This window comes from Pseudorca crassidens, chromosome 14 (assembly GCF_039906515.1).
Source record: "Pseudorca crassidens isolate mPseCra1 chromosome 14, mPseCra1.hap1, whole genome shotgun sequence".
Classification (NCBI taxonomy): Eukaryota; Metazoa; Chordata; class Mammalia; order Artiodactyla; family Delphinidae; genus Pseudorca; species Pseudorca crassidens.
In genome coordinates, this window is record NC_090309.1 from 60,741,233 (window position 1) to 60,767,845 (window position 26,613).

The 26,613-nt window shown below is 42.3% G+C and overlaps 2 protein-coding genes across 5 annotated transcripts in view; one reads left to right on the plus strand and one right to left on the minus strand.

Moving 5' to 3' along the window:
* Window positions 1–25,419, minus strand: part of TMEM178A (transmembrane protein 178A) — a 248,029-nt gene extending 222,610 nt beyond the window's left edge. The window contains exons 1-3 of the mRNA XM_067703195.1: window positions 25,187–25,419; window positions 16,194–16,357; window positions 6,819–6,911 (exon numbers count right to left, since the gene is read on the minus strand). The gene's annotated coding sequence lies outside the window, so the exon portion shown is untranslated. The remainder of the gene's footprint in view (window positions 1–6,818; window positions 6,912–16,193; window positions 16,358–25,186) is intronic.
* Window positions 25,420–25,491: 72 nt separating this feature from the next.
* MAP4K3 (mitogen-activated protein kinase kinase kinase kinase 3) overlaps window positions 25,492–26,613 on the plus strand; it is a 189,034-nt gene continuing 187,912 nt past the window's right edge. For 2 of the 4 annotated variants that reach the window (XM_067703185.1, XM_067703187.1), the window contains exon 1: window positions 25,492–25,928. In XM_067703185.1, coding sequence (XP_067559286.1) covers window positions 25,833–25,928 — 96 coding nt within the window. In that variant the 5' untranslated portion in view covers window positions 25,492–25,832. The remainder of the gene's footprint in view (window positions 25,929–26,613) is intronic. The other 2 variants (XM_067703186.1, XM_067703188.1) reach the window with 2 other exon arrangements.

Here is a 26,613-nt window from a genome sequence, read left to right on the forward strand (position 1 = left end):
CGCCACTCTACAAGCTTCCTCTCCCCGTTCCCTCAGTGCCTCTGGCCTTGCCAGTGGGGAGGTGGAGATTTCAGGGAAAATGTCTGGGGACTTTGTGCACTGCTCACAGCAAAAGGGCAAGCTGAGAATACCATGGCTGGAAATTCTTTAGTGCAGCCAAGTGTTCCTCGCCCATTTGGTTGACTACATGCAATTTTTCTTGCACTTCTTTGGTAGTTGTAGGGCAGACAAAATAGCCCTTCACCACGAATGAAGCCCTTGGAGAGATGATTTACAGACCACAAAGACAGACTGAACTGGGAAGGGGTACCCAAATGCTGTGAACAATCTCCTTAGGAGAATGCCATAAATAAAAACCCTACTTAACGGTCGGGGGTGTCCTAAAAGGAGAGGAAGTCAGCATGTATGATAAAACAGCTGTGTAAATTACACAGCTTCCAGGGTACTACCAACCACATCATGCTACTTCCTAAACACTGGATTCCTTTCTCCCTCTCCTCCTCTACCCCAAAATAATCTAAAGCCATCTTACAACAATTACTAAACTAGGGGAAAGGCAAACCACTCTGGGAAGGAAAAAATAGCAGCTGCTCTACATATCTTTTTCAGAGTTTGGCTACGATCGCTGAAGTTATCTGTCATTTTCCTTTCTTCGTGGCTGCCTTGACAGCCCTTCAGGATTTCAGCTGGTTCCAAGCACCTCTCAATAAAGATCATTCCAGAGAAGTTTCATATTCCTAAGATTCCTTACATCTCTCTTTCTTTAATTTAGGAAATGAGGCTGAAAAAGATGAAAAACAGCCCAGATTTCACCACTTTCTATGCAAGGTTCTTGCAAAGCAAGCTGTGCCTCCCTTTCCAACAGGGACGGAGAGAGGCAGTTCTGATTGGGAAGTAGGCGGCAAGGCCTTTGGAGCAGCAGTCGGATTAGGTGTCTTTGGAAAAGGCCCCAGCAGGCCCAAAGGCTGTTTGAAAACTTTTTGTAAAGGAGGGGAAGAAAAAACAAAACAGCAGACTTTGGTGCACTCAGCCATTCAAAAAGCCTGTGTCTGCACCATGGACTTCATTCATTCACCAAATGTTTATCTTGCACCTATGCGGTGCCGGGCTCTGTTCTAGATGCTGAGAGTAGAGCAGTGAAGACAACCAAGTGTCCGATCGCTGTAGGGAGTTTCTGTGTGAGTGGGGATGGGGCTGATCTATGAAGAGAGCTTCAGGAAGCCCTCTCCCCTGTTTCCTCCCAGCTGGGTGCACGCTGGCCCCTCCCTTCTTTGGGTTCCGTAGTCGCTTCCTTCTGCTGCGTCCTTGCTTTATTATTCCCTTCACCTTTCCCCTTGATAATCACTTGTCCCTTTGTAAACATCAAAGCAGGACCAGGGAGCTGATGAAAGTGAGGCCTGTGACTCATAGGAGGATGTTTTTCTCTTTCTCATTTATGCGACTCTCTTCTCAGGAGAACCTTTTTGTTATGAAACTAGCTTGCCTCCTCTTTTTAAGAGGTTCCTCATTTCAGCTCTGATTGTCAAAATCTACTCTCAACTTTCCACTGGTGTTACAACTCACCTACCACTCAGCGGGGCCCTCGGAGTACCCTGGCAATCATTTCTTATTTCCCTATGCAGCTTTTTTGGTGGTTGTTGTTTTCATCCTTCATTTAGACTATTTCCCCCAAATCTCCATACTTCTCAGAGCTCCCTACACATAGCCCACCCCAACCTCCCTGCTCACCCAGTAAGCTTCAACAGATGACAGTGCCCATACTTCACAGAGAACATAGAAACCAACAGAAAAGAACTCCCTCCATTTCCAGTCACCTGCTATAGACTGAATGTTTGTGTTCCCCCAAAACTCATATGCTGAAATCTAATCACCAGTGTGATGGTATCTGGAGGTGGAGTCTTCGGAGGTGATTAGGTCATGAGGATGGAGCTGTCATAACTGGGATTAGTCTCCTAAAAGAGGTCCCAGAGAGCTCTCCTGCCCTTTTCCCCATGTAAGGACACAGTGAGGACCAAGAAGGGGGCTTTCACCAGTCACTGAACGTGCTGGCACCTTGATCTTGGACTTTCCAACCTCTAGAGCGGTAAGAAATAAAATTCTGTTGTTTGTAATCCACCCAGTCCGTGGTATTCTGTTACAGCAGCCCGAAAGGACTAAGACACTGACTATGAAGTCATCTGCACCTGCACACACTTTTTCCACCCCTGCACAAAGCAACGGTATCCTGCCATTTAAGGTGAGCCCCTGCACCAGAGCTTAGGACCACCCCATTTAACTTTCTCAGGGAGAGCACCCCATGAGTTATCCCTTCTTCACCTCGCCCTCCATTCCTTCCCCTCTGCCAGATCCTTTCCTCCAGCCTAACACAAAGCCCCTAGCCTTTCCTTCTATGAACTAAAAGCAGATCCAGAAACCAAGGATGAATATAAATAATAAAAAGAACCAGGACAGGGACTTCCCTGGTGGCGCAGTGGTTAAGAATCCATCTGCCAATGCAGGGGACACGGGTTCGATCCCTGGTCCGGGAAGATCCCATATGCTGCAGAGCAACTAAGCCCGTGCACCACAACTACTGAGCCTGTGCTCTAGAGCCCACGAGCCACAACTACTGAGCCCACGTGCCACAGTTACTGGAGCCCGCTCCGCAACAACAGAAGTCACCAAAATGACAAGTCCACGCACCACAGTGAAGAGTAGCCCCTGCTCACCACAACTAGAGAAAGCCACACACAGCAATGAAGACCCAACGCAGCCAAAAATTAATTAATTAATTTTAAAAAAAGAACCAGGACAGGATCTACATAAAGATACTGTTAACTGACTGTTGGATCTTTTGAAATCATCCTTTACTTCTCTCATCTTTTCTCTCATATTCTACTTTTTGGGATATTTATGAGATCTACCTTCTAACCCTTCCAGTGAAACTTTTATTTTGCCAATCATATTTTCATTCCCAAGACTTCCTCATATTTCTGATCATTCTTTTTATCACATCCTTTCTCTTGTTTTAGGTAGGTAATATCTTCTCAAGTTTCTGAAAGCACTAGAGATTGTTGGGTTTTTGGGGTTTTTTTCGGTACGCGGGCCTCTCACTGCTGTGGTCTCTCCCGTTGCGGAACACAGGCTCCGGACGCGCAGGCTCACTGGCCCTGGCTCACGGGCCCAGCCGCTCCGCGGCATGTGGGATCTTCCCGGACCGGGGCACGAACCCGTGTCCCCTGCATCGGCAGGCAGACTCTCAACCACTGCGCCACCAGGGAAGCCCTGTTGGGCTTTTAAAAAATAAATTGACTTCTGTTCCCTAAATTATTTCTCTGTCGGCCTTGTGGGATCCTCATCATTACCAGGCATATACTGATGAGCATACACATTATATTGCTACTCCAGGTCACGCTCCTGAACTCCAGATATTCATCTTTAATTGCCTAATGAAAAACTCTACCTTGACATCCTAAAGGCACCTCAGACTGAACTCATATTTTCCTCCAAATAAATGCTTTTTCTTTCATCTCACTACATGGCACTACCATCACCGTTACCTGAATGAGAAACCTAGGAGTAATTCTTGACTGGCCCTATTTTTCCTCACCTATATCCAATACATTAATTCCTGGTGATTCTATCTCTTTAATATCACTCAATGGTACCCTAATGTTTCCTGCTTTGTTGAGCACACATAGGTGGTGTTAACTCCTGGCATCTCTCCATGCCATTTAAGCACTCTGTCTCAGGGAAGGTGGACTGACCCCGGATTTATCTGGGTGCGTTAGGTCTGAGCCACTCTTCATCCTCTTGGCCGCTAGTTACAGGGGACAGACATTCTAATCTTCCAGGTATAGCATTCTCCAGAGGTGTCACGGGTTGGGTTCACTGGGAAGCAGGTTCTCAGATAGATATTAGTGTGCAGGAGGTAGTGCTTCTGGAATCAATACTTGGGGAAGGAAAGGGAAGGGAAGAAAAAAACAGGAAGGTGAAAAACAGGATAGGATGGGAAGAACAGGAACAGGAAGGGAAGAGAAAGGAGCAAGATTGGGCAAAGGGAGAAGTTTAGCTGAGATTCAGTCTCAATAGAGGCCTCAGCTGACCTTGGGGGAGCTCCAAAGCCCGGATGACCTTCCAGAGTTGTCTCAAATTGGGGGTGGGGGACCAAAGCTTTGTTTTGCTCCCTGATCAGTCATTGGATGCCGGCCACCCGAAGGAGACGTAACTGGGCTAGTGGGTTTTTTTAGCCAAGGCCCTCCCTAAAAACAGCTCCTAGCTGAGGGCAGAAGCAGCCCTCCAGGCAGCCAGAGGAATAAGTCCTTTATTTCTGAAGAGGGATCCAGGTGGCACACCTCAACATTCACCTCAGAGAAGCCTGCCCTCATCTGGGGGTTTACTTAGCATCTCATCTGGCTCTCACACTAAGCTAAGACCTCTATGGTAGTTTTCTTCAGCAATAAATGGCAGGTTTTGGAGTCCATCTGCCTATATGTATATTTTTTCAATAAATTTATTTATTTATTTTTGGCTGCGTGGGGTCTTCGTTGCTGCACGTGGGCTTTCTCTAGTTGCGGCGAGCGGGGGCTACGCTTCGTGGTGGTGCACGGGCTTCTCATTACAGTGGCTTCTCTTGTTGCGGAGCACGGGCTCTAGGTGCGCGGGCTTCAGCAGTTGTGGAGCACAGGCTCAGTAGGTGTGGCTCACAGGCTCTAGAGCACAGGCTCAGTAGCTGTGGTGCACGGGCTTAGTTACTCCGCGGTATGTGGGATCTTCCTGGACCAGGGTTCAAACCTGTGTCGCCTGCATTGGCAGGTAGATTCTTAACCACTGAGCCACCAGGGGAGTCTCTATCTGCCTATCTTTTGTTTTATTGCTTCATTTTCTCAGAGACCTAGGCTGAAACAAGGGATGCTACTTAAACCTCAGTATTCTTCCTGCTACTCGCTGGGATAAGGCCAGTCTCAACGCCTTCCTAGACTACAGCTGTTTGCCATCTGGCCATCCTACCTCGATTGTTGCCCCTCTCCAATTCTTTCTCCACACTTTAGCCAAAGGGAAATTCCAAAAGCACAAATCTGATCAGCTCACCCCTGCTTTCCCTTTGCCTTCAGAGATAAAGTCTAACCTTTTTAATGAGGGTGAGAAGGCCAACAAGATTTAATTTGAGCTCCCTTGTCTGGTTTGATTCTCTTAACACTCCCTTATCCCTCAGCTCTGTATTTGATGCACCAGCAAGAGAAAAGTACTTGCAGTCTCCACCAGTAACCCAATGGTTTCTTGACTCTGTGCTTTTTAAATATTTCCTCAGATTAAAATGTATTGAACTGCTTCCTTGTCCATCTCTCTCATTTGAATATGAGCATCTTAGGAACAGAGACATTTCCTTGTTCTTACACTAGGCACTCAATAAATATTAAATGAAAGCGTGAATATATCTGGAAAGGATTTATGGCCTGTTACATGTTTACTTATTAGCAAGGGCCACTGCACATGGAAAAATGTTCAACCTCGCTATTAAAAAGGTGCTCTGAAACAAGGAGATACAATTTTTCACTTAGAAATTGGCAGAGCTACTAACAATAATATTTGAGGCTAGCAAGGGGATGGTGAAATGAGCACCCTGATACACTGAGAATATCCGAAAAGCATTCTGGCAATATATGACAAGTCTTAAGATGCTTAAGCCATGTACCCTAATAATTGCACATCTAGAAATCTATGCTGTATAACCAGAGAGAGAAGTAAAATTTATGTGCAAAGGTATTCATCACTGTATGTTTTTCTATTATACTTGCACTCTTAAATTGTCCATCTATTCTAAATTGGGTCTGTTACAATTTAAAGATCAGCAAAACGTTAGTAAAATGCTGACAAGGTTAGAGTTGGGAGCCAGCCTACAGGATAGCCTAATGATTCTTGCCTCCTGGTATTCACACGCTGTGTGGTTCCCTCTCACATTGTTCCAGAAGTAGTGTCATCACTTCTGCCGTGCAACTTTCATGATAAGGTTATAAAAGACTCTACAGCATCCAAGTTAGCCTTTCTCTCAGATCACATGCTCTTGGGGAAGGCCAGCTGCCATGTCTCTCTCCATGGGGAGACACATGTGGCAAGACGTTGAGGCCTCTTTTTTTTTTTTTGGCTGCACTGTGTAGTTTGTGGGATCTTAGTTCCCTGACGAGGGATTGAACCCGGGCCCCCTGCAGTGGAGTCCTAACCACTGGACCGCCAGGGAAGTCCCCATTGTGGCCTCTTGATAAAACCACATGAGTAAACTTGGAAGCAGACCCCCCAGCCTAAGTCAAGCCTTCAGGTGACTGCAGCCCCAGCTGCCACTTGACTGCAAGCTTATGAGAGACCCTGAGCCAGAACCACATGGTTAAGCTCCGCCTGGATTCTTGGTCTAGAGAAGCTATGAGATAACAAATGTATATGGCTTTAAGCTGCTGAATTTTTTTTTTTTTTTTTTTTGCGGTAAGCAGGCCTCTCACTGTTGTGGCCTCTCCTGTTGGGGAGCACAGGCTCCGGACGCGCAGGCCCAGCGGCCATGGCTCACAGGCCCAGCCGCTCCGCGGCATGTGGGATCTTCCCGGACCGGGGCACGAACCCGTGTCCCCTGCATCTGCAGGCGGACTCTCAACCACTGCGCCACCAGGGAAGCCCTAAGCTGCTGAATTTTGAGTAGGATGATCAACTGTCCAGGTTTCACCAGGACTGAGGGGTTTCCTGGGATATGGGACTTTCAGGGCTAAAACCAGGGAGGTCCTGGGCAAACTGGGACAGTTGGTTACACTAGTATTTTTAAATACAACTTTATTCAGATATAATTCACATACCATAAGTCGCCTGTTGAAAGTTCAATGGTTTTAGTATATTTGGAGTTGTACAACCATCACCGTAATCCAATGTTAGAACCTTATAAAGAAATCCTGAAAAAAAAAAAGAAAAAAAAAGAAATCCTGTACTCTTTAGCTATTATCCCCCAGTTTCCCAACTCCCTCCAGACCTAGGCAAACCACTAATCTACTTTCTGCTTGTAGACATCCTAGTTTTGAATAATTTATTATACAGCAGTAGATAATTACTATAGGGTTATGGATAATGGGATAAAGGATGCTTGCTTTTGCATTAGTCCCTTACCTTACACTTTACTGAATTTTGCAAATTTTTTACAATAAGCATATTTTCACTTAATATAAGAGAAAAAGTAGTAGTATTCTGATTTACTGAAAATATGATGTATGATTTCATGGAACTGCTGTTTGGGCCTACCCAGTATCCTTCTACTCCCTGCTCTTCTAGTAACAACACTACCCCTCTTCCTTAAAGAAGAGCCTTTCTCCAATTCCAGGTTGTTCTGATTTGGTTGCCAAAGGACAAGGTGGATACTTGACTCAGGCCAGAATAATCAGATTTTCTCTCCCAATAATTTGAAGCTTGAGTAGAGGCACAGGGGGAAGGAAGGTATTTAAAACTAGTTATCAGGAGGCAGAATCCTAGAAAATTTGTTGGGGAACTTCTGTTTCTGAAATCTCTGTAACCTTTCTGGTTCCTCTTCTTTCCTCTTGGGTATTCAGTAATTCCTTTGATTCTGTAAGTTACTCCTGTATGACTCTGTAAGTCTCTTTTTTATTTAAGCTAGTTTCTGTTGCTTGCAACAAAAGAACTCTAACTGATCCAAATAATAGAGAAAATATTTCTGTTGTGCTGGGGCGGGGGGCGGGGAGGGCGGCGGTTATCCCCTCACCCCCCCAAAAATATCCATAAATCTATCACTCCAACAGAAAAGTTTTTAATTTTTTCATATTACCCATTGGTTCATTTTCACATAGTTAGAATCATGGTGTACCTATCATCTTATATTTTTCTACCTAACGCTGTACCTGCAAAAACTTTTAGTGTTTCTACAAAGTCTATTCATCATTTCAAATGTATGTTATCATCTTGTACTGGTATATAATAATTTATTAAATCTTGATCCACTGGTTGGATATTTGGGTTGATTTTAGCTAGCAGACATATATTTAAAATGAACATTTTCACAGCAAGCTTTGTGCTTCTGTTGGATTATTTCTTTCCTTAGGATAAATGTACAAAATTGAAAAATGGATCTGCTATGGTGTTATCCTTGTTCCTTTCATGCATTTGATGTGTTGCTTTGTAAAGTGAAAGGTGCTTTTGTACTACAAGTAATTTTCTATTTTGAATGTTTAGATTTCCATTTATAAGATATTCTTAGATTGGGCAAATTCAGATAAATAGAATTTACTTAGTTCAAAGTCTACATTATGACAGTTATACAAGTATTCATGTGATTGTAACTATTTAAATACACCTTTTATTGAATATAACATACATAAATAAAAATGGCACAGATCATAAGGGTAGAATCTCAATGAATTTTCACAAAGTGAACACACCCACATATAACCAGTACGAATATCAAAAAGTGCTACTGGCACTCTAGAAGCCCCCTTACGCACCCACCCAATTATAACCTTCTGTCAGATAACCACAATCCTGATGTCTATTACCATAATTTAATCTCTTCTGTTTTTGAACTTTAAATAAATGCAGCCTTTTGTGTATGGTCTCCTTCCCTCAACATTATGTTTATAAGCTTCATCCACGTGTAGCAGTAGTTCATTCATTCTCATTCTGTGTAGTATTGCATTGTGCAGATACACATCATTTATCTACTGCTGAATGGATATCTGGGTTGTTTGCAAATTTTGATTCCTACAAATAGGACTAATATTGTTGGGTCATGGGTTATGCACATATTCAGCTTTCTTAGAAACTGCCAAATAGTTTCCCAAAGTGGTACCAATTTATATTCTCACCAGCTGTGGAGGAGAGTTCCAGCTGCTTCACATCTTCTGGTTTTGTGCTTTTTCACATGTTTGTTGGGCACTTGGATATTCTCTTTTTTGAAGTACCTGTTCAAATCTTTGACCAATTTGGGGGGGGGGTGTCAACTTTATTGAGATATGATTTTCATACAGTGAAATTCACCAATTTTAAGAGTACAAGTCTATGAATTTTACAATGTATTCTATAATGTAATCATCATCATACTCATGATATAGTTCCCTTTTGTCCTTTGAAGTCAGTTTCCTTCCCCACCCCATGACTAGCAACACTGACATGTGTCCTGTCACTATACCTTTGTCTTTACTATAATTTCATATAAATGGAATCATACAGAAAGGAATCTTTTGTGTCTGGCTTCTTTCAATGAGAATAATGTTTTTGAAATTCTATCCATGACATTTTATGTATCAGTAGTTCATCGGGGTTTTTTTTAAGTGCTAAATAGTATTCCATTGTATAGATATGCCACAGTTTGTTTATCCATTCACCTGTTGATGGGACGTTTTGTTGTTTCCAGATTTGGGCCATTATGAATAAAGTTGTGATGAACATTCAAGTACATATGTTTGTGAATACACGTTTTCATTTCTCTTAGGTACATATATCGGAATGCGATTGCTGGGTCCTACGGTAAATATATGTTTAACTTTATAAAAAAATTATCCAATTTTTCCAAAATGTCCATATCATTTACATTCCTACCAGAAGTATATCAGTGTTACAGTTGCTCCACGTCTTTGTCAACACTTGGTACTGTCAGTGTGGTTAATGTTAACCCTTCTAGTGGGTGTGTACTGGTATCTCACTGTGGTTTTAATTCCATTTCCTCGATGACTGATGATGTTGAGCATCTTTTCACGTGCTTATTGCCGTTCATAAAATATTTATTCAAATCTTTTGCCCATGTCATAAACTGAGTTCTTCTACTTTAATTATGAGTTCTTACTGAACTGTAAGCATTCTTTTGTATTCTTGATACAAGTCCTTTATCAGGTATATTTAATAAATATTGTCTTCCAGTATGTGGTTTGAATTTTCATTTTCATAACAGTGACTGTACTTTTCTATAAGTTTGAACTTATTTCAAAATAAAAGACTACCAAAAAGAGAAGAAATTACTAGTTTGCTAAGAGTTTTAAATCATGAATGGATATTGAATTTTATGAAATTCCTTTTCCGTATCTATAACGATGATCATATACATTTTATTTTATTTATTATTTTAGATTTTATTTATTTATTTATTTATTTTTGGCTGCGTTGGGTCTTTGTTGCTTTGTGGGCTTTCTCTAGTTGCAGCGAGCAGGGGCTACTCTTTGTTGAGGTGTGCGGGCTTCTCACTGCAGTGGCTTCTCTAGTTGTGGAGCGTGGGCTCTAGGCGTGCAGGCCTCAATAGTTGCAGCACACGAGCTCAGTAGTTGTGGTTTGTAAGCTCTAGAACGCAGGCTCAGTAGTTGTGGTGCATGGGCTTAGTTGCTCCGCAGCACGTGGGATCTTCCCTGACCAAGGATCGAACCCGTGTATCCTACACTGGCAGGCAGATTCTTAACCACTGCACCACCAGCGGAGTCCCTACATTTTATTTTATTAATTTGGTAAATAATAAGACTATCAATGTTAAACCAACCTTGAATGCTTGAAAGAAACACACATTTTATATATTATATATTACTGGATTTGTTTTGCTGATATTTAATTTAGAATTTTTTTCATCTCTGATAAGAGAGAGACTGGTCTACAGTTTTCTTTTCTTATAATGACCTTAGGTTTGGGGATCAACATTTTATTGGCCTCATAAAATGAACTGGTACTTTTGTATTCTCTGAAAGAGTCTGTGCACTATTGTTGTCCTTTCTTCCTTAAATATTTGGAAGAATTTAATGGTGAAGTCATAAGAATCTGGAGATTGAGTGTGTGAAGATTTTTAATCACTATTCAGTTTCTTTAGTAGATATAGAACTATTCAGGTGTTCTTTCTTTCTTGTTTTTTATTTTTTTGGTGTCACTTTTTGTATGTTGGGTTGTCTAGAAATTTCCCATTTCATCTAAATTTTCAAACTTACTGACTTTAAGTTGTCTAAAATAGTTTTACTTCAGGTTTGTGGTATCTGTAGGATCCACAGTGATGTCCCCCTTTTCAAGCCTGATAGAGAATATGTATCCTATTTGGGTTTTTTTCTTTCTGCTTTGTATGTGTGACCAGTCTTGCTAGGGATTGGTCAGTTTTACTATTTCTTTTCATTGACTCTTCTCTACTGTACATTTATTTTCATTAATTTTTTTCTCTTCACTTTACTATTCCTTTCTTTATACTTTTACTATTCCTTTCTTTATACTTTCTTCAGGTTTAGCTGTTCTTTTCTAGGTTTTTGAGATGGATACTTAGGTAATTCTTGTTTAACACTATAAATTTCAGCCTTTAAAATTATAAATTTCTCACTAAAGACAGTTTTAGCTACATCTTAAAATTTTTGATGTCATATTTTCATAATAATTTGGTTCAAAATATTTTCTAATTTCTACTGTGATTTTTTTTCTTTGACTGATGAATTACTTAGAAATACATTGCTTAGGTTGTATGTGTTGGGGAATTTTGCAGTTGTTGGGTGCAATATTCCATATATATCCATCATGTCAATTTTGTAAGTCATGTTATTTAAATGTTTTGTCTCCTGTTCTATCAGTTCCTGAGAGACGAGTTAAAAGCTCCTACTGTGATTGTAGATTTGTCTATTTCTCCTTGAAATTTGGCAATTTTTTTTTTGCTTTATGTATTTTATACTATATTGCTAGTTGTCTGCAAAATTAGAATTGTTTTATCTTCCAGATGGGTTAATATTTTTATTATTGTTAAATATCACACTTTGTTTCTAATAATGCTTCTATCTTTAAAGTCTACTTTATATGTTATTTATAGCTATACAAGCTTTCTTTGGGCTAGTGTTTGCATAAAATGTCTTTCTATTCTTTTACTTTTAACTATTCTGTGTCATAATTTTAGATTATTACTCTTGTATCTTTTATACAAAGCACATATATTTTTAAAACCAGTATGAAAATCTTTGTTCTTTTTTTTTTTTTTTTTTTTTTTTGCGGTACACGGGCCTCTCACTGTTGTGGCCTCTCCCGTTGTGCAGCACAGGCTCCGGACTCACAGGCTTAGTGGCCATGGCTCACGGGCCCAGCTGCTCCATGGCATGTGGGATCTTCCTGGACCGGGGCACGAACCCATATCCCCATCATCGGCAGGCGGACTCTCAACCACTGCGCCACCAGGGAAGCCCAATCTTTGTTCCTTAATAGAATATTGTGCCATTTATATTTATGGTAATTAATGACATATTGGGGTTAATAGCTAACATCTTACTATTTTGGTTTCTATTTATTCCACTTGTTACTTGCTCCTTCTTATCATTTTTCTTGCCTTCCTTTGGCTTAATTGAGTGTTTTCTTTATTATTATTCTGTATTCTCTCTTTTACTATTTATATAATATATTGTTTATACATACTTTTACTATTCTTAATAGTAACCCTAGAGTTTACAACATGTACCCTTGACTTGTTTAAGCTTAGTATAAGTTAATACTTTTACTACTGTTTTTATTTTGTTTTTTGTGGTACATGGGCCTCTCACTGTTGTGGCCTCTCCCATTGCGGAGCACAGGCTCCGGACGTGCAGGCTCAGCGGCCATGGCTCACGAGCCCAGCTGCTCCGTGGCATGTGGGATCTTCCTGGACCGGGGCACGAACCTGTGTCCCCTGCATCAGCAGGCGGACTCTCAACCACTGCACCACCACGGAAGCCCTACTACTGTTTTAAAAATAAATTTATTTATTTTTGGCTGTGTTGGGTCTTCGTTGCTGCATGCGGGCTTTCTCTAGTTGCGGCAAGCAGGGGCTACTCTCTGTTGTGGTGCATGGGCTTCTCATTGTGGTGGCTTCTCTTGTTGAGGAGCATGGGCTCTAGGCACATGGGCTACAGTAGTTGTGGCTCATGGGCTCTAGAGCGCAGGCTCAGTAGTTGTGGCGCAGGGGCTTAGTTGCTCCACGGCATGTGGGATCTTCCTGGACCAGAGCTCAAACCTGTGTCCCATGCAGCGGCAGGCAGATTCTTAACCATTGCGCTACCGGGGAAGTCCATACTTTTACTGCTTCTGAGACACCATATCCTTGCTGGCATCCCCGTGGAGGTCTAAACCATTCTGATCTGTTATTTGGAAGTGGACATGGCTCTTCACCATTTATGGAAACTGACTCTTGTCTGGTTCTCTCCTCCTTCTGGGCTCAGGAGATCCAAATTCTCCTGAAGTCAAGCCATTCCCATTTTCTTAGAACCCTTCTCCTTCCAGATAACTGAGTCTTCTGTCTCCCAAATCACCACATTTAGAAAATCACCACATTTTAAACTTCCCTCTAGAGAAGAGAAGGGAAAAGGACTTCTTGTCTTTCCATGGCAAGCCCAGAGACAAGAAAACAAGATGTGATTTCTTAATCAACTGCCACACCTATTAATATTATTTCGATTTTGTGGCCTTGACTTAGAATGTAACCATAATCAACCACACGATTTCCATGGGAAATCAATTCCAAGTTATAAACACTTTTCTTTTAGGGAACTTTGAGAACCCAACATATTCATTGGATATATTCTCTTTATAACAGCATTTTTCTTGCTTCTCTTTAAGGAAAGGAAAAATTGCAGAGAGCAATGATAAGATACATCATTAATATAAAAATACTCTGGTCACTGCTTTAAGGCTTTGCTTCAACATTAATGCCCACAAATGAGGTGAACATGAGGGAATATATTATCTCTTACCAAACGGCAAGATATTTTCTTCGCCAGGACACAAATGACATAGAGATAGAGGTGGTAATAATTTTAAAGATATAACCTCCCTGAGGTACACTGTAGAGTTAAGAATACCATCATAAATACAGATGTAGGTAAGGTTTAATTTAAGGAACTGTATTTTGGGTATTGTAGCGCTTAGGCCAAAGAACCATGAGATAGTGGCCTGGTTTAATAAAACATCACAAAGGTCCATTAGGAAAACTCACCAGGGACAAAATGGGGGTAGTTTTGAAATAGACCATAGGAGCTGCTGCTTCTGCTAAAAGTAACCACACTGATTCCTAAATTTATCTCATTCTGTGATAACCGACTTTTCATTCTGAGGAGAGACAATGCAGTCCAGACCTCTTACCATTTCCTATGCTCATCAGCTTTCCTCCTGGGCCTAGTATAGACTCACCTTTCACTCTGAGGTGTTAGGTGAGGTGGTTGCCTCAAATACAAGCACTTTTTACAAGATAGACTAAGGGTAAATTGAACTCAAAGTAAATTTTTTTTTCTCCAAAATCCTTCCCTGATTCCATAGGTGGAAAACCTTTTGTTTTTTAGTTTCATCGGACCACCATTCCCATGTCTAGTCTAATAAATACTGGAATGAAGGCAGAATGATAACAAGGTACATTTGTGTGTGATTATGCAACATATCATGAGAGGAAATATTTTTCAAAATAATTTGTAGGGGCTTCCCTGGTGGTGCAGTGGTTAGGAGTCTGCCTGCCAATGCAGGGGACACAGGTTCGAGCCCTGGTCCGGGAAGATCCCACATGTCGCGGAGCAACTAAGCCCGTGAGCCACAACTACTGAGCCTGCACTCTAGAGTCTGCGAGCCACAACTACTGAGTCTGCGAGCCACAACTACTGAGACTGCGAGCCACAACTACTGAAGCCCATGCACCTAGAGCCCGTGCTCTGCAACAAGAGAAGCCACCGCAGTGAGAAGCCCACACACCGCAATGAAGAGTAGTCCCCACTCGCTGCAACTAGAGAAAACCCGCGTAGCAACGAAGATCCAATGCAGCCAAAAATAAATAAATTTATATAAAAAAATAAATAATTTGTAAGTTTGGCCTAAGAGTGTCTGAAAACTGGAAATAACTATAAAACAATTCAATAGTCATAAAATGAATTTTTAAAACCTGCTTTTCCCCATAAGAGATTATCCACATTTAATCATTTAAGAGCTGATTATCCAGAATGTGTAATATACAAATCCATTATTTCTTCTTTTCCCTTCTGCTGCCTGATTTTTGGTCATTTCACAGCTCATTAGTATTCTCTCTCTTGGAAAATAAAGGCAAATGTAGCACAAACTAGTATTTTCAACTTTCTATGTAAAGGTTTTGTAGGAAGGGTTATGGTTTATATATCACTTTTCTTTAATAAGTATCTGGTTAGGCTCTACTGGGCACTGGTGAAGAATTAAAGACATTTAAGACATTGTCCCTGCTCTTAAGGCTCTTACAATTGGAGAAACAAGGTTTACGTGTAAAGTCAAATATTAATGCAAGACAATATATATTTAAACAACAGTATGAAAGAATCTGGTCATAAATACATAGTTACAAGAGAGACTTATAGATCTATCATGGTTTTGAAAAGGGAGAGCAATAGTTTGAACTGACAAGATGGTCACAGAAATTCTCAGTAAGGTAGTGAGACTTGAGCTAGGTATCAAAGAATGGATGGAATTTTAGCATGGGCAAAAGAAAATAAAAGAAAATTCTGCACAAAGTAAAAAACACAAGAAAATCCCAGAATTCCAGGGTTCAAGGACCACAGATACTTTTAAATGGAATATTCTAAGCATACAGAGTATAGAAAATAATATAACAACTTCTTTTGTCTTTCCCGCCCAGCTTTGTCACATATTTACTTTTTGCCATATTTGCTTTAGATCCACGTCTTTGTTTTTAAATACAGATTTGGCTAAAGGCTTCTACATACTCTATCATTATCCTGCTTTCTCAGCAGAGGTAACAACTATCCTGAATTTGGTAATTTATCATAACCACGAATATTTTAAAATGTTATTACAAACGGAGATATGCAGTATTGTTTGATGTGTTTAAAGTTATGTAAACAGTAGCATACTTATTGTATCTTCCGCTACTTGGTTTTATTCACTCAATATTCTATTAGTTGAGATTTATGCATATTCTAATTCTAGTTCTAGTTCATTTATTTTAACTATAATATTGTATTCCACTGTGTGATCATACATCAATTTACTTATCCATTCTCAGGTTGATGAACATTTAGGTTGTTTCCAATTATTTTCCTGTTATAGACAATGCTTCAATGAACAGTCATTTACATGTCTCTTTATGCATTTGAGGGAGAGTTTCATTTATACATGTAGAAATGGAATTGTTAGATTGTAAGGGCATCTTTAGCTTTGAGAATGAAAAATTGCCTTCCAACGTGGTTGTACCAGCTTATTCTCCTCCCCACAGTATACGAGATTTCCCATTTCTTCCTTACCTTTGCAACTCTGATGACTACATCATAGGCATGGAACTGGAGAGTAACCTGGAGTCAGTTCTTGCTATAAACTAGCACTCTGTGTCGGTGACGCTCAGCTTTGGATCACACCATGAACCTGCCCAGCCCCAGCTAAGACGGGATATCAAACCTCTGGGAGAGAACTGGAGAAGAGCAAAGAAAGGACTGGTTGAGTAGCTGAGGATTGGGAGAACATTTTATTCATTTTTGCAACCCCAATATCTAATATAACCTGAAACTCAGTAATCAAAGCTCAGTAGATGTTCAACTGACTGAAACTAATTATAAACCCTGATCTGTTTCTGATTTTCACTCCTCTAAGCTTCAATTTCCCCATCTGTAAACTAAGGACGATAATAAATGAAGGAGTCTTTCCAAAGATAAAATGAGACATAAATATGAAAATATTTATAAATGCTAAAAAGTAATGCAAATTAAGTTATAAAAGATTTGAAAGCTGCTTCTGTGTCGTGACTTCTTACATATAACCAGATAATATTTTAGCAGTTCGAAAGTATTGGCAAATTTCTCATTGGCATTCTTCTTTTAACCTTAATTAATCCTGGGATCCCACCTACCTCAGACTCTGCCCAGGATCACATATAAAGATACATTGCAATCTTAAAAAGGTGTTCCAATCCTTACTTGCAGCTGTCAAAGAGCACCTATGAGCAACCCATTCATGGTTACAGAGCCACGCTTGAGTTCCATTCTATTCTCTCTAGTCCTAAAACACAAACTCTTTCTCTAGGACCCAGTTTATTGGGCTCTTGGTTATTTTCTCCCTTCTCTCTTTCTTCCAACACCTGAAAGGTTGATTTAGCTCCTTTCTGGCTAAATTATTCCCTTTGTCTTCCTCCTTCCCCACCATCACGTCTCCACTGTCCTTTCCTTAAATTCTACGTCACAAATATATCACGCAAAGACAGGCTGGAAAACACTGCCTGGGGAAGAATGGTTACATATTCATACCTTAATAAATTATCCCACAGCATAAATTCTTGTTATGGAAGGTACATTATTTTCACTTTAAATGTTTAAAAAACAAGGCCCAGAAACATTTTCTATTCCTTTTAAGTGGCCTTCATTTAAAAAAAAAAAGATTGCTCACCATTGCTCTACACTCTCAGACTCTCATATAGAGATCTCATTATTCTACCGTCTTTATTTGTATGACTTAAATTTACACGTGATGATCTAATTTCCTCTTGCACTTTCTAAATCTGTCACTATCTTTGCAATGGCTTCTCCTTAATGCCCTTTCATCTTCTCAAACATAATATGCCTAAAAGTGAGCTCACATTCATTCCAAATTTAGCTTCCCCCCGAGACTTCCATATTTCCATCATTGGCATTTTAAGAAGCATGTTTCTTGGCCAAGTGTGGTATATCAGAAGAAGAGAATGGGGCCCGAGAGACAAATTAAGAGGCTTGTACCTCGTAGCAAAAACCAGACTGCACTCAGATTTGCAGACATGGTGTTTTGGATTTATTTGGAAGGACCAAAGAGGGCTCTCTTTAGATCAGAAGTAAGCCCTAAATATTGGCATCAGCAGTGTAAGAGTGTTATACTTTCAGGTATTGAAAGTTCATACAAACATTTTCAGATATTGATGCCCACTTAATGGTATTGATGTTGAGACAGAGAGAGAATGCCTGTACAGCTCCACACTTATGCTTGAAAAGGACTATTCACAAATTTCATGTAAGAGCTTAGCCATTTGTAAATGAAATACAAAGCAGCAGGGAAATTTTCATGAGTTTCCTTCCTTTTATTCCTTTTACAATGAGAACAATTATTCCATCAACACGTTTAAACTATTTCTGATGGCATCGGTACTCAGCTGGGAAAGTTTATACTACCAGATGAGTCCTAATTTAAACATAATTTTTAAAAAAAGTATCTTAAGTAACCCAGATGATCAGATTCCAGACTGAAGCTTTGGCTCTAATGCTGAGAAGAGGCCCTGATCCAGTTGGGCTTTGCCATGAGCTCAGACCCAGCATGACCTATTTCCTGGGGCAGAGATCTGGGTCAGTTTAAGAAATGAATCACCTTCACATCTGCCTTGAGCTATGAGCAGAGGGTAAGGAATAACGAAAAACTCCTGGCACATGTTATTTCAATTACTTAACTGGGCTTTTATTTCTGTTGTTATTTTTGTTTTTGTTTTGTCTGTTTTGATCAAGAAAAATTCCAGTCCAGGTTTAAACCAAATTCACGGATTTTTTTCTCCAAAGAGATGAACTTTTTAGATCTATGAGCAGATTGCTTTCCTAGAGGTTTTGTCGAGGGCAGGGGCTGGACTCCTCCTAAGGGAGTAATAGCAACTAGAATAAAGCTTCTAAAGAACAGGCCAGTAGGATAGCACTCTGGGCAGTAATCTACCCTGGAAACACAGTGTATGTAACTGCATTTGTTCTGGGTCAACTCGATCCAATCTGGCCCAACCGTGGCCTCACTCTGTATTTGGGAACTAGAGGACAGGGCAATACCCTTTAACTGAGGGCACCTAAGGGGAATTTTAGGCTAGATGTTATATGAAAGGGAACCAGGGAAACACTGTGCACTGACTTATCAGGGGATAAAAGGTGAATATAACTAGGATTTTTATCGGTAGATTATCTCAGCATCTCTTGATCTCTCACCCAGACTGTATTCAGTCTGCCCTTCTTTACAATCCTTTAGTATTTTGTCTATGTTTCACAGAGCCTACACCCATCAAGGATTAGTTGGGTCTAAAAAGATATCAATTCCCTACAGTGCAGGCCCAAGAGCACCCCCTTGAAATTCTGGCTTCTCAAGAAGATAGGAGGTTCTTGTCTATAGAGACAAGGTTCTTGTCTAACTTGTTTGTCTTTGCAAGATCTCACCTGATAGCAACACGGGGTAGGTGTACTCTATGCCCTGTTTTGTTGGTGTGTTTTATCTGCTTGGTGATGAGAAGATGCTATTTGATCTGATAAACTGTTAGCAGGAATTTTACAGTAGGATCTATGAGATCAGGTTCTTGTCCCTGGCACTTTATGGCAATGGGGGTTCAAGAACACCTCTGATGATCTGATTCAGAGGGGGGGAGCAAATATGTTTTTTGGAGATGTTACTTGATGGAGACCCAGGGGCCAGTTGTAGTTGAGGATTATATAATTATAGATTATAATCTGATCCCCTGGAGTTGGGCAGCACAGTGGCCCTGAGTTTGTTGCCAACTATAAAAAGCTGAATCAAAGTTTGGGCTACGATATAGTGTTGAGATAATAGGTAGTTATAGTCTTCCTGTAGTCAATACTGACCAGACTGCATGTGGAATACTGAGCTCAATGCTTAGTGCCAGAGTTTAGGAAGATATTAATACATTACATGTGTCCATATGAGGGGGGTCCAGATGAAATGTATGAAGATCATGATGTATGAGAAAGGCTGAAGGGGATCTGGGAGGATATAACTAAGAGGACACACACTAGCAGGAGAGGAACTATGAACATCAATAGTTAGGTCAGCACTGACCTCCGTGATGACAAAGCTAATGATACTTTTTCTTTTTTTCGGTATGTGGGCCTCTCACTGTTTTGGCCTCTCCCGTTGTGGAGCACAGGCTCCGGACGTGCAGGCCCAACGGCCATGGCTCACGGGCCCAGCCGCTCCACGGCATGTGGGATCCTCTGGGACCGGGGCACGAACCCGTGTCCCCTGCATCGGCAGGCGGACTCTCAACCACTGCGCCACCATGGAAGCCCTAATGATACTTTTATATCTCCCTCCTCAGTCTCTCTTTGGCATTTAACACACTCGCTCATTCTCTTCTTAAAATTCCCTCCTTCTTTGCTTCACTGATATTAATTGTACTAATTCTGTAGATGGTAAAATTGAATTAGAAGTGCAAGAGACTTATCTGTGGAAATACCTGGAAGGATGAAGAGGAATGGCGGAGTAAGCGGGACGAGTCTCAGACTGCACAGCAGCTCTGAGAAAGGCTCAGTGAGGCCACTGAGGAGCTCAGAGCAAAGACTGCTCATTAGACGATACTGCATTACATATTCTCCCATCTTGTCTCCAGTCCTGCCATCTGCCTTCAATTCATTCTCCACCTGCAGCTAGCAGAACATTTCTAAGGCACAAGTAAGATCATGCCACTGCTGTGCTGATAACCCATCAATAGCCCCCTTGTGTTCTCAAAAATCCAAATTATTTAACACAATAGAGCCCAGATTTGGCTGTATGTATGTATTACCAACAGCAAAATATTTTATTCTTTGTTGATTGCAAAAGCCCTTTTATTTATATTGTAACCCATACCGCAAATCAGGCCCTTACGTGCAAATCCATGTCTTTTCAAAAGGACTAGCTTGGCCTTGCCAAAATGGAACAAACAAAACTTTAAAGGCTGTTTCAGCCCTACTGAAACAATGCCCCTTAATGTACTGGTCCCCGTTTACCACTCTAGCCTCATCCGTTATTCACCCCAAACAGAACTACTTTCACTTCTTTGAATGTAAACTTTCTACCCTCAGTATGGAATACACCTTCTTGCCTGGCTAATTCTCTAACTTGTCTTTTAAGTCTCAGCTTAGAGTTTCCTTCCTCTGCGAAGACTTCCATAACCTGCAAAGACTAGATTCATTGCCCTCTTATGTGATCCCGGAAACTACATAATAAAGGGCAGGTGGAATCTTGGTTGTGCATCTACAGAGGGCAGTGAAATATCACTTGGGTGCTAAATATTGGAAATGTAATAAAAGGGACAATGTTTATATATCAGGACTTCTCTCAGGGAATATACTATATTAAATAGAAAGGAATTCTATGATAAATAGTTCGGTGTGGGTGATAGTTTTCCAAAGGGACATGATAGGCAAACATTTTCAATCTAGTCACTACCTTCACCCCCCAGCCCAACCCTAGGCATATGGAAATGTTGATGTCAGTATGGCTGGGAGCAGTACTGATGGCGGGGCAGGGATGTTATAATGCTTGGGGACAGTCCCATGCAAGCAAGGACTACCCAAAATGCTAATGAAACCTCCACTGAGAAACACTGTGCTAGGATGTATGCAAGTCTGGAAGCAGAGCTGAATTGCTCAGAATAACAGAGAGGAAGCTGAGAGCTGACACCTGAGGACTTCCATCTCCACCCACTCCCCATGCAGGGTTCCACCTCATCTGTAAATAAATGTCGAGTACATGCTTTCAAAAATATCCATTTACTATCTTAAAAAAATTAAGAAATTCATTTAAAGAAATTAAAAATATATATATAGGTTGAAAAACAACCAAATTATTAGCCCGAGTGGCATCTAGTATCTTCTTCTTGCTTTGCTTCTCTGCACCTCAGTACTTATCTCACCGTCAAGAAATTATATGAGAACTTGTCTGTAGCCCCAACTTGAGTTCAGGGACCTACTGCATTGCCAGAACCTAATATATGTTTGGCACCTAACAGATGCTCAACAAACATTTCTGAACTATGGCTCTCCAAATTTAAAAATTAGTCCCGAAATTTCTTCTAAGTTTCAACCCTAATTTTTACTAGTGATAAATGTAAAATTTATCACTTATTTCACATTTCTATTTGAGCACCTCTAATTTAACAGATACAAAACAGAATCATCTATTTTGATCCAGTGTTATAACCCTCCCCCAAATAACCCCAGTTCCTCTTATTATGGCAAATGCTACTACCTTTTTGGGATCTTCCCAATAGTCTGAGCCAGAAACCTGCTTGTCATCCATGTCACTGTCCGCTTCCTCACCGTCCAATTATTTCCTAGTTTCCTTCCCTTTTCTCCATCCTAGGCCTCCCTGGCCTTAATTCAAGGTCTCTTATGTTATTGCCTTTGCTTCCTAAATCGTATCTCCATCCCCATCCTCATAACTGTCAGCCTTTAAAACATTCTAAAATGTACTCAAAATAACAGTAATTAATACTTTGTGGGATTACTGTGGTGCCAGGTACAGCTGACTTTTACAGGTATTTTCTTTTCGACTCTTCATAATAGCCCCAGTTTGAAATAACTTCCCAAGGTTGTTCAGTAAGGAGACAGAGACAAGATCTGAACCCAGGTAGCCAGGCTCAGAACTGTGTTAGGCTAGGTTATATAACCTCCTGGAACTTTCTGCCATATTGTTTCACAGGCATGTCTGAGTCTGATTCTCCTTCCCTGGCAGATGTAATGAGTCTTTTCTGTGTGAAGTCTGGCTCAGTATTCCTTTCCCAGAGCTGGTGGTATACTGAAAATGTGAATGCTGGCTATATGGTCAATAAACCAAAGAAGTGGATCCAGTGGGTTATTAGACAAGAGGTCCTGAAGATGAAACTGAAAGCTGGGGTGAAGACCAAGGAATTTTTAAGCCACAGATGCACGAGGGATGGGCTAACAGAAAGGTGGTATGGATATGGTGGCAACTGTTACTGTCCACCTTAGCCTTACATGCTCCCTACTGTGTGATGCTTATGTGGCTGGATGCTTTAAGGACCTGGGGCTAAGTGGTCAGCCTGGAGTATACCACCTCCCCCCTGTTTGTCTGGCAAATTCTGACATATTTTTCAAAATTTACTTTAGCATCATTCCTACATCTTCCTGTCTACATTTAGGTCCCTCCTTTGTTTTTCTCACACTGTTTTGTGAGACTGCAAATTCCTTGAGGTCAGGCACGCTGGTTTTTCTTCTTTGTACTCTACACCACTAGAATCTAATAATCACTGACTCCAATTGAGTAACAGGGAGTCAGATTTTGGCTTAGCATAAGATAAATTTTTTAAAGTAGACTTTAACTACAGACTAGTGGCTAAGAGCTTGGCCTTTGTGTCTACCTCTATTCAAATTTCAGCTTTCTGTATTACCTTGAGTAGCTTAATCTGTCTGTGCCTCAAAAAATGGAGATAATAATATCTATGTCATCAAGTTGTTGTGAGAATTAAATGAGATAATACATGGAAAGTACTTGGCTCAGTTCCTGGCACGCTGTAAGCACTTGGTAATTTTAGATATTTTTTTATTATTGTTATGATTATTCACTAGCACTATCTTATACTGAAGCAGGGTACTTCGGAAGCAGTGAGTTCCCTTTCACTGAAGGTATTCAAGCAGCAGTAAATCCAGGAGAGATGCTGTAGAAGCAGTTTAGGACTTCTAAGGATGCTTCTAATCATAGAAGAGGGAAGTTATTTCTCTGATTCAAAGAAAGTGTGATCATTAGTGTTACTTCTAGTGAAGCTGAGGAGTGTTAGAATAGAAAAAAAGACATCAGATTTGGCTGTATGTATGTATTACCAACAGCAAAATATTTTATTCTTTGTTGATTGCAAAAGCCCTTTTATTTATGTTGTAACCCATATGGCAAATCAGGCCCTTACATGCAAATCCATGTCTTTTCAAAAGGACTAGCTTGGCCTTGCCAAAATGGAACAAACAAAACTTTAAAGACTGTTTCAGCCCTACTGAAATGTCTTTTCCCTTTGAAAGAAGTCTATTAGTGATGCAAATGCAAAGTTATCTGCACAGAAGATAATCCTTGCAAACAAAACAGTGAAACCATTAGAACGTTCTTGTGCAGCATTCAATCCTGAGAATTTGGCTTTCCAGCATTAAAAAGGCAGAAAAAGAGAGCAGAACTGGTTCCTATTTGAGATCGTTTATTAAGTCTGCTTATCTGAACCCTGGGCTAATTATCCTCATGTTTGGCTTAAGGAGGCCAAACAATTCTCCAAAAGTGGACAGGCTGAAGGAAGTCTTGCCTCTGGGCAAGTGCCTTAAACAGGCAAAAAAGAGGGTCCTTAGCCATGGAATAATATTTATAGTCAGGAGTTTAATTCTCAAGATACCAGAGTCTTTTAAGGTCGATCCATCTAGAAGAAACCCAATGATAAGCATTCACAGGGCAGCAGTGTAGGTAATATGCTCCTAGTACTGATGCTTTAAAATAATTAAAAACTAGATAATTGAAAGTCTACTTGTATAGGTGAAGAGATGGTCATTTTCCAACATCTTTTAGTCAACAGATAGGGCAAACAACTTCTTTGAGAATTCAGTAAACATGCAATCTTACTGTAGGCAAAGAGATGGAAAAGATAAAAATGTACGTGGCAGTTAACTGTAAATAGTTCGCTTGACTATTATTTGATTATACTTATTTTATATTTAACGAGTTTGATAAGACCTAGTTTTTCGGGGAGCCACGAGGCCTTAGGGAATATTAACGGTCAGAAGGTGTGGTGCCTAAGGGTACTAGGAAACAGCTTCTGAAGCAAAACTCCAAAGCGGTATTGCCAAAGTGGCCATCACCTACCTACTTGATTAAAGCTTTTGGAAATGCCTAGTGGGCAGTTTATTGAAAACAGAAAATTAGCCCTCCATACCCACGGGCTTTCTTGGACAGATAATAAGAGTTGAAGCTGGTGTCCACAAGGCTTGCAATCTGGGTCTGAAGCAGGGTGGGGCTTTGGGTAGTTAAGCTGTAGAGCTTGCGGACCATCACAGGTTGACATTTCAGGTATGGGAATGGATCTCGTCCACGCTCCACCCTTCACCCCCACCCCACCTCTCCTTTGCAAGGTTGCTAGACAGCTTGCTGGTCCCCTCCCCCGTCTTTGATAATCCACACGCCTCTGGTGAAGGTCAAGCACTGCTTTAGTTCTGGCCTCTGGCTGCCTCCCACGCCCTCCACGCGGAAGGGCTGGCGGCCGTTTGGCGTGTTTTTCCTCCAGAGCTTCCCATGGCCTACCCACTCCACACGCCTCCCTGGCCGCCCTCCTGACCTGTCCTTTTTTGCACCCTGTCAGGTCAACTCAAAGGGCCCGAGTGTCAGGGGTCGCAGCAAGCACAGCTCACTTTTTTCAGAGGATTTCCTCAGGACAACAACCCCTTCCCCGCAATCCCAGAAAGTCTGTGGGACTCGGCTGTGTCCTATGTATAGTTGCTTCTAAAAAAAAAGTTCGGGACACGGGCCGTCTTGCAAATTAAAACTATACTACCTGCTTAGGATGGGGACCTGATGCGGCGACGTCAGACTTTGTCGCTGGGTAAATGAGAAGCGAATAGGATCTCCTTTCTGCCTGCCCCCCCTCCGCCGTCCCGGGGAGCAGGCGAGCCTTTTCTGGCACGGCACAGCGGCGGTCGCGCGCGGGTCCCCAGCGCGGGGAAGCCGCGGCCGTTTTGGCCGAATAGGGCCCGGGGACCGGGCCTCGCCAGGCAAGCGCGGGGAGCCGGAGCGCGCACGGGGAGGGCCGCGCGCGGGTCCGGGGAGCGCTCCCTCCGGGCTCGCGGCTGCGCAGTCGGGCGGGAGCCGGGAAAGGGGAGGAGGGTGGAGGAGCCGGAGTAAGGGGAGGGGGAGGAGCGGCGAAGGCGGAAGCCATGTTGGAGTTTCACCCCGAGCGAGGGGCTGCGAGCGTCCTCGGCTCTGTGTGGGTGTGACCCGGGTTCGGCGCCGCGGCGGGCTGCGGGGGGCGGGGACGGTTAGGCCGGTTGTCGTCGTCCGCGGCGGCGGCCGCAGCGTGGAGCCGGGCGATTGTGACCGCCGGGGGAGCAGGGGGCCCGCCGCGGCTCCCACTCTCCGTGTGGCCCCCTGAGCGCCCCCCCTCCCCTGCCCGGGAGGGAGGCTGGGGGCACCCGGGGCCCGCCATGAACCCCTGCTTCGATCTGTCCCGCCGGAACCCTCAGGAGGACTTCGAGCTGATTCAGCGCATCGGCAGCGGCACCTACGGCGACGTCTACAAGGTGAGGGCGAGGGGCCGCGCGCCGCTGAGGCCGTGGGGCGCTGACCCGCCGCGGGGAGGGCGAGGGGCGCCGGCGAGTCGGGGCGCCCGAGTCCGCGCTGCCTGTCGGCGGCAGACGCTGGCGCCCGGGAGCGGTGGGCGAGGAGGAGCGGCGGGTGCCCAGGGCTCCGCGACCGTGCAGAGAACAAAGGGCCAAACGTTTAATCCCGAGATCCCCGGGTCCTTACCTGAGCCTCCCCCGGACGCGCGTTTCCCGGGAAGCGCTGAACGGCGGCGGCAACTCCGCTCCTCACCGCGCGGAGAGGGTCTGCGCGTTTGTTGCATTGGCAGGGTCAGTGCGACGAGCCGGACAGCAGGGGTTTGGCTTATGTCAAACCTGCATGCTCTCCACGGACCTGGGATTGTTCGCGGTGGGTTGGCATCTGCTGCCCACCAGGCCCGGCGATAGTCATTTCACTGGGCAGCGTCCATCGACAGCCCCTCAACCTTAAGCCTCCTAGCATCCGCATACCAGTTTCTTTTAATTTTCCAAGTAATGACTTTCTTTTGTAAAAGAGATCTGGTTAGCATGACTTCTTTCTTCCTTCCTCCCTTTCTCCCTTTCTCCCTTTCTTTCTTTTCTTTCTTTCTTTCTTTCTTTCCCTCCCTTCCCTCCCGTCTTTCCTTCTTTTTTTCTTTCGAAAGAG